The sequence below is a fragment of the Anomaloglossus baeobatrachus genome, chromosome 1, assembly GCF_048569485.1.
Source record: "Anomaloglossus baeobatrachus isolate aAnoBae1 chromosome 1, aAnoBae1.hap1, whole genome shotgun sequence".
NCBI classification, from domain to species: domain Eukaryota; kingdom Metazoa; phylum Chordata; class Amphibia; order Anura; family Aromobatidae; genus Anomaloglossus; species Anomaloglossus baeobatrachus.
This window is the reverse complement of record NC_134353.1, coordinates 858,978,454-858,986,891: the sequence shown is the minus strand read 5'-3', so window position 1 is coordinate 858,986,891 and position 8,438 is coordinate 858,978,454. Positions and strand designations below refer to the sequence as shown.

The 8,438-nt window shown below is 46.3% G+C and overlaps 1 protein-coding gene across 1 annotated transcript in view; it reads right to left on the bottom strand.

The window, feature by feature from the left end:
* Positions 1-1,527: 1,527 nt before the first annotated feature.
* Positions 1,528-8,438, bottom strand: part of SCAMP1 (secretory carrier membrane protein 1) — a 71,262-nt gene continuing 64,351 nt past the window's right edge. The window contains exon 9 of the mRNA XM_075325655.1: positions 1,528-6,787. Coding sequence (XP_075181770.1) covers positions 6,623-6,787 — 165 coding nt within the window. The 3' untranslated portion in view covers positions 1,528-6,622. The remainder of the gene's footprint in view (positions 6,788-8,438) is intronic.

Below are 8,438 nucleotides of genomic sequence, written 5' to 3'. Positions count from 1 at the left end.
ATTCATAAGGAGAGTACTCCCCATCCCGAGTGCATGGACTGAAAACCGGTTGCATGAGGCCCATCAATCAATGTGAAGAGGAGGGCAGAGGAACCCCTCTAGTTCTGAATACACCAGACTCCTAAACTAGGTGTCCGATGTATGCGACGGGTATGTTTTCAGTGCTTCTCGTAGACTAAGGCGACTAGCTATTTTTTGTGCTGTTTTGTCTACTAGGAGTACAGACGTCTCATTAAAGGGAACCTGTCAGCAGAAATTTTGCACTAAACCTAAAAGATTCCCTTTCTGCAGCTCCTGGGCTGCATTCTAGCAAGGTTCCTATAGTTTTCGTGCCCCCTTTTAGACCAAATTAAATACTTTATAAAGTTGTACCTTTTGACGTGTTGCGCAGGCACGAGATTATGGGCGGCGCTGTGATTGTCATCAGCAAGTGCCTGCCCATAATCTCGTGCCCACGCTTTCCCCTCTGCCTCCAGCGTTCTGCACAAGAGCTGGCCAGAAGACCCGACGTCACCGCTTTCCCATCTTGCCCTGGAGCAGGAAATAGATGGGAGGTGCGGAGCAGGACACCACCGGTTACGAGAGGTGACGTCAGGTGTTCTGGCCAGCGCTTGTGCTGATGACAATCACAGCGCCATCCATAATCTCATGCCCGAGCAACACGTCACCAGCGGTCACACTGTGCACAGTCCCGGTACAGTCGCACGGCGCATGCGCGGGACCTAGGGCGCACTGGGTGGCGTTCTGAGGTATGAAATGGAGCGTTGGAGGGACGGCGAAAATCAGCAGGAGGGACAGTAACGGACAACAGACAGCCCGCCCCCATGGATAATTTAGAAGATTTGCATACCAAAAAGGTACAACTTTATAAAGTATTTAATTTGGTCTAAAAGGGGGCACAAAACTATAGGAACCTTGCTAGAATGCAGCGCAGGAGCTGCAGAAGGGGAAACTTTTAGGTTTAGAGCAAAATTTCTGCTGACAGGTTCCCTTTAAGGCCCGTTTCACACATCCAGCATTTCTCCGTATGTCGGATCAGACACGCATGCAGTACAGTCCATTCATTTACAGTGGAAGTGCGACACCATGCGTTTGTGTGCTTCATGTACAACCAAATTTGTCCGCATGGTGTCGCGCTTCCGCTGTAAATGAATGGACTGTACTGCATGCGTGCCAGATCCGACATTCGGAGAAATGCCGGATGTGTGAAACAGGCCTCCACAGGACAGCATATTAAGCAGGCAATTCCAATTTACAACACGATACGATGTTAATGCTCACAGTCACACAACAGTTTTGCTACGTCTTTTAGTAATAATTTACATTTCCCAGAAAACGCCACCTTTATTCATACATTTCCCAGAACAGTAAAAGAGGAACACCGTAAAGGAGTTCCAAAAAAGATGCCCCAGCATGGAATGTCTTCGATATAAACAGGAGGGTGGTCAGATCCTGCTTAAAGGGATAAAGCAAATGCTTTTAATGCCCGGGGATGGTGGTGCGGCTCCGCTGCAGACAGGACGCAGGTTGGTAAATATTCATTTTATTCTATGACACTCTGTGTTAATACAATAAATATACAAAACATCTGAACTACTCAGACATGCAACACAGAGTGGGAGCGCGGACGTTTGTACAGGGTGATGGTTTATTTAACTGTGATGGGAGAGGCGCAATATTAGTCATTTACAAAATATACAAACATCCTTCAGATAAATAAAATCCAAGCTTTACAATACAGACATTTTGGAGGGTGCCGACATTCCAGTGTTTAGATTGGATCGTTGTCGTGTACAGGAGACCCGCCATTTGCCCAACAGCAGCCGTCTTATCTACAAAACCAATGCACCGGTGTCACTAGTTTCCGTGGTAGTGATTGGTAGCGACTCGGCAACATTGGCTCCATTCATTAAAAGGCGACAGCCGCCGTGTGCAATCAGGGGGCCGCTGTAACACGGAGAATATAAACATTCAGTGCAGAAAACCAAAATCTTCCAATGCAACTAATGAGTCATTGATTCAAGCAGTCAGTTGTGAATTGCAGAATGTAGGATTGGGTGGAGAGGTCTCTCCGATGTCATCTCAACACGGGAACCTCAGATTTCGATAGATGATCATGCATTATGGAGGAAGCATAGTAGATGAAGCAAAATTAAAACGATCCTTTTAGCCAATGTAGCCAAGTACAACACATGGTACATAACATTGAATCTAGATCAGTGATGGCTAACCTATAACGTGTGTGTCAGAGGGGACACGCCGAGCCATTTTTGCTGAAATATGCGGCAGGGGTAGGCGGCAGCATCCCGATCTATAAGACAAGCTGCAGCTGCTGGGGATTTAACTAAAACTGCATAGAGAGAAAGGAGATCATGACTGCTGAGAGGAAGGGAGGGGGAGAGGGGATGACTGCTAAGGGGGGGGGGAGGAGATAATGACTGCTGAGAGGAAGAGAGGGAGGAGATAATGACTGCTAGTGGGAAGCGATAATGACTGCTGAGGAGGGGAATGGAGGAGGAGAGGAGATAATGACTGCTGAGAGGAAGGGAGGAGAGGAGATAATGACTTCTGGGAGGAAGGGTGGGAGAGAAGAGATAATGACTGCTGAGAGGAAGGGGGGAGGAGATAATGACTGCTAGGGGGAGGGAGGAGAGGAGATAATGACTGCTGAGAGGAAGGGGGGAGGAGATAATGACTGCTAGGGGGAGGGAGGTGGCTTGCAGTGTACAAAATACCAACCTTCAATTGAAAATTAAGCCAATGAAATTCACAACAAAAATGTAAAGAATTATTATATAATAATTATATAAATGACACCACCCAAGTGATGCTTTTTTTTTTTAAACAAATTTTGACACACCGAGGTTGGCCATCACTGATCTAGAATATAGCAAAAAGATTCCAGTTACCCTGATCTGGCATCCAGTTTGGTTCCCTGTGGCAGTCAGACCAGGGCAGTGCGAACCTTGGCACAAGTAATGCACTACATGGCACCCTGGCTATGATGGCATGACAGAGTGGGGGCCTAGTAAACAGCAAAGGCACCCAGGATGCTGGGCAGAAGATTGCTGGCACCGATATTTACACTCCTCAGAGGAGTGAACTGGAGGCTGGACCAGATTAGTATGAATATTTTTAGAGATTAATAGTCCAATCTGTCCTCATATCAGCCACATGTGCATTGGCCGCATTACAGGGGATGACCCATAATTAACTTTTGTGAGACATGACAGTTGTAAGCATTAACTTATGGGCCCTTAGCCCCGTATACTTTGTGGACTTTTTTGATCTTGAATGTTCTCAATGGATAAATCATATTTATGGGCAGCTGCAGCTGAACTGACGCGTTTCGAAGCAGCTCAAATATGATAAGTCTGAATTATGCTTCGTATTCAGCACAGTATATAAAGCAAATCACCCGGCAGTACCACCACAGCCAGCACCGTCTTGGAGCATTTGTAGTGATTGCCCTCGGGATCCCAGCTAATATGGAGCAAACGGAAGTCCAAAATAACTTCGGTTTAGAGATCTGGGACTTTTACTCCCCATAAAAAGCGCTCCACAGATCTGTGAGTTATTGGGGAGCTTAATGAGGGGAATTTGCAGCTTTTGCCCTGACAGTCACTTTAATAAAATTCATATTTCCCTTTAATGAGGACGATGACCGGGCCCAGCACAATGCCCATGAAATGCTCCCAATATCACTCATGTGGGGCTCAGCTGACCTTGGAGATAAACCTAATGAAATTCAAGCTGAAAATGAAGAGCATGCGACTGCACCGGAGTCATTGCAGAGTGCAGTGTATCCTACATTGTTGCGCATACTTTGCATAGTTGTTCAATGGGTTTGCAATGACCTGGAAAATCTTATGACTATGTCCATGGGTGGTTCCAAAATTGGGGAAAAAAATAAAATTGGAACTTCATAACAATTCATGCATTCGTCATCACAGGGTCTGTCCTGCCCACGCATTTTGAGCCTTGCCTCCGCAGCAGGACATAATGTGCGGATGACATGGGATGTTATAATGCATTCCTCCTGCAGTGCATTATAAGGGCTACCTAGGGCTTTAGAAATGACCAGAGTCATATTAGATTCAGTGATCCTGCACACATCAGGCCGTCTGCCTCTACACATTCACGGCAGCTAAGATACAATACATACTGTATACACCAAGGTGCAGCCCTCACCGCAAACAGTAGAGCAATGACTCCACACGTCTAATGACTGGCACCATATTCATCTAGTACGCCTACCTTTATGTTCTGCAATCTTTCCTCCTGGCACTGCTCATATATAATACGCAAGATTGGAGCCAAGACTTAACAGGACCTAACTCCGAACTAAATGGTACCTATAGCATGACATTTTACATCTATACGTATCACTGCAAATAATACAATTAGTAAAATTTAGGTTTTGGGATAACCCCACCCTAGGTTATACCACACCTCCTTCTATAAAGGAAGGAACTGAAGCTAAAAGCTCAACATTACATTTTTGCTGAGACCCATAAAATGTATCAGTCACCCAAGGGCTGCCATGGATATATGTATTCCGGACGACTCTGCTTATCCTGTATACATAGGTTGGCAGACCCCCTTGGGCACTGCTTGTCTCCCCCTTCCCCATTACACAGCCTCTGTGTATTGTAGCCAACCTTGCATGGTGCCGGGGGGTATCGGGATAGTCAAATGCTCATCTTCATGTTCTCCTAATTCTACGACTAACTTTAGGTAGAAAATCAGGTCAGAAAGGACGTGAAAACATCTGCACTTTGTACCATGTGCCCCCCATTTTCTTGCCTACATGTGTAAGGTGTCCCAACCTAGCTGCTCTTTCAGCTAAAAACTGGGTCCCTCCAGGCCTGCCTACGAATAGGTCAGCGAAGTCTTCCATTGGAAGTCCAGGATACAAGCCTAAAACTGGCCATACACAAGTCTCTATCCCTCTCGACTCCCCGAATACAAGGTCAACATTTGGCTCAGGAGGGCGGTCATGTGTTCTCAATGGGGAGAGTGGAATATCAGAGTATCTTGGAGGTGACATGCCTCCTGGAGAATAAGGGTATTTGCACACAATCAGGACCCGCTAAGTCCTGACCTGCGGAGCTGAGAGTGTCCTCTGCAGGAGACTACAGCTGCCGTGCCCACTATCCGGGCTCAGGCAGTTGCGGTTCCCCGCTCTTCTCCCGATGGAAGACGCTTGCGACTCAGGAGCAAAGAATTGACATAGTGCAGCTCGGAAAGCCGCACCGCAGGTCAGTTTACGCAGCGGGCTGTACACGCACAGTGGGCATGGGATTTCTATAAATCCATCCAATGTGCTCGTGCTGTACAACATCATTGTGGACACAGCTGAAACATGCTGTGTCCAAAACGCTGTGAACCCTCATCATGGGCACGTACCCTAAAAAGCATCAGGGTCTTTAAATATAGACTTCGTGGTCCTCATCATCCCCATCATCTGTTGGGTTAAGTCGGGAGACCCCCGCTCATACATATCAGATGGTCGCCGATCCCATTGTTATCAGTAGTGACCTTTAGAGTTAAAAATATTCTGTGCATTACTGCACAGCGACTTAGGGAAGAAAAAAGCCTAATGCAATTAAAAGCGACTTAATGTGCCCAGCCTGCTGACACGGGAATACAGAGAGTCAGACGGCCAGGCTAATACATTAATTGCACCATCAGAGACAGTCTTGGCTCCAGTGAAGACCGATTCCTAATGTGAAAGAGAAAAATGGACTTCTACTAGAAGTTACTTCAAAAAATATCCAAGCAAAGGAACAATGCACTGCATTAAATAACAAAACCGCAAAATAGAGATGAAACGTCACAAACACACAACACAAAGGCTATGAAGACAGCACAAACACTGATACAGCTCCCTTCTCATCAGCCCCAAGCAAAGTACACACCAATCCTCCGATTAGATACCACCCCAGGAATAAAGGGTTAAAACACCCCTTCAGCGTCACATCTATGGACTATATCAGATGACGGTAACATTTGTGCTTGATCCATAAAAATGGACATTTAAAAAAAAAAAAAAAAAAAAAAAATCAGACACCAACAACTTACTATGTGCAGGTATGGATGGTGGTCACCAGCTCGTCTGCGTCCCGAGCGAGCGCGTCCACAGACTGAGATTAATGCCGTGTTTTATACTAACGAGACTAAAGTACCAACAAAAAGTGGATCCGAAAATACGGAAAAATGTGCATTAAGAGTTCGCAAATACTTTCTGCATTTACAACCTGAAGACGACTGCAATCTAGTTACGCCAAACTCACACTACGGTTACCCACCACTTATCTAGACGGGGTTTGGGTCGGAGAATTCTGAGCTCAAGGACGGGGAGGGCCGGGAAGAAGGGGCCGGAGTGCACAAGAGATCCAGTAACAGCTTCATTATTTTCACCATGCACAACCAGTAGACCCACACCGTGCCTGGAGAACCTTTGTGTTTTGTTTTTTATTCCTGGCACAGAGTGGGCTCAATGTAACAGATACACATGGCAAGTGCAATTTAAAGTCTTTAGTGGGTGTTGCAAACACGGCTGGAGGAATAGAGCGTGACTGAAGATGGCGGTGGGAATGGTTGCCTTCAGCGGGAGCCTTTACATCTGGTTACCCTTGAAGGCGTTCTGGGCAGCGCTGCTGGCAGCTGTCGAGGCCGCGTTGGCTGCAGCAGTCTGCACGGTTTTGTTAGACATCACGCCTGTAGCAAACTCTTGTTGGGCCTTCTCAAAGCTGGCACCCGTAGTCCGGTACAGTCCATGCACCTGGAAGACATAACCACGCCATGAGAGTCAGAATTAGGAAACGATGTTAGATTCAACAGAAGAGGATTCATTCAGAACAGAAATCAGTGAATCCGCACGGGACCGGAATGCGCAGGGCCAAGATCTTGGAATCTATTACACAACCGTCATAGGGAACTTTGTATCACATTTTAAAGTGAACTGGTCATGTCAAAAGCTGCTATTAACCTGTGGATATTAAAGTTAAATTGCAGGTTAATAGCATTCTCTAGCCGGGCGGACGCCACTCTGAAGTTCAGCTACCGGGAGAATATTTACAGATTCCTGTTTTCAGTCATGGAGGTGCGGCTTCCATCCATAATGAGTGGTACGTGTAACCACGCTCCATTACTCACTGACAGCCGGCACTGTACTGATGCACTGCCGAGTGGGCGGTCAGTCACTGCCGGGGCGCAGTTACAGCCGCCACGAGCGGTAACTGAAACTGCTCCGGCTGCGCCTCTATGAATGCTGTAGGCTGCTGGGAGGAATAAAGGTCATTTCCTTCTGGTGGCCGGGCTCTTAATGCCGTGGCCGCACAATTTCAGAACCCTATTAACCTGCAGATTAACTCCATATCTGCAGGTTAAAAAAGTGTTATTTGACAGGTTCCCTTTAATAATCACAAAGGAGAAATAAGCTCTATTATTCCATCTTTTACAGATATAGAATACAACCATACTATCATGGCATACTCCTGAGGAATCTCTAATGTAAGAGGTGAATCAATTGTTCATGATATTTAAAGGAGTTATCCACTACTTTTACAATGATGGCCTATCCTTGGGAAAGGTCATCAATGACTGATCGGCCGGGGTCCGACACCCCGCACCCCACTGATCAGCTGTTCTGATCAGCAGTCTGAAATGCTCAGTTACGGTACTGCTCCGTCTTTTGATAGAGGCTGGGTGCTGCACAGTTGCCCCCTATTGATTAAAATGGGAGGCGGATGTGCAGTACCCGGCCATGGCCACTATGAGAAGATGGAGCAGCTCCAGAACTGAGCATTTCCGGCTAGGCTACCTGCTGCCGGGACCGAGAACAGCTGATCGGGGAGGGGGGGGGGTTCCGGGGTGTCAGACCCCGGCCGATCTGACATTGATAGCCTATCAATTTAAAAGTAGTGGACAACCACTTTAATACATCTTAGAAAATATTCATGGACGAAGAAAACGAAGTCATATAAATTGCAGTTAGACTGTATGATTACACACAGCTACTAGTATGATATCTCTATGGATATAATGTGATCCCAATAGAACATAATAATAATAATCTCTTTCTGGTTATCTTATAGGACAGGGTTTATCAGGGTCAACCAGGGAAAGCCGACATCCAGCGGGGGCACCATTTGTGTTCACTACTAGGGTACCAACCTCCGCGGCGAGGCAGGAACAGTCCTTAGGGTATTAATGGGACCCTGTAGGAAAATATATTCCACAGGACATCATAACTGTTATATTGATCCTTACGGATATTCTACTTTAATATCTAAGAAGGGAATTTTGTTTACTTACCGTAAATTCCTTTTCTTCTAGCTCCAATTGGGAGACCCAGACAATTGGGTGTATAGCTTCTGCCTCCGGAGGCCACACAAAGTATTACACTTAAAAGTGTAAAGCCCCTCCCCTTC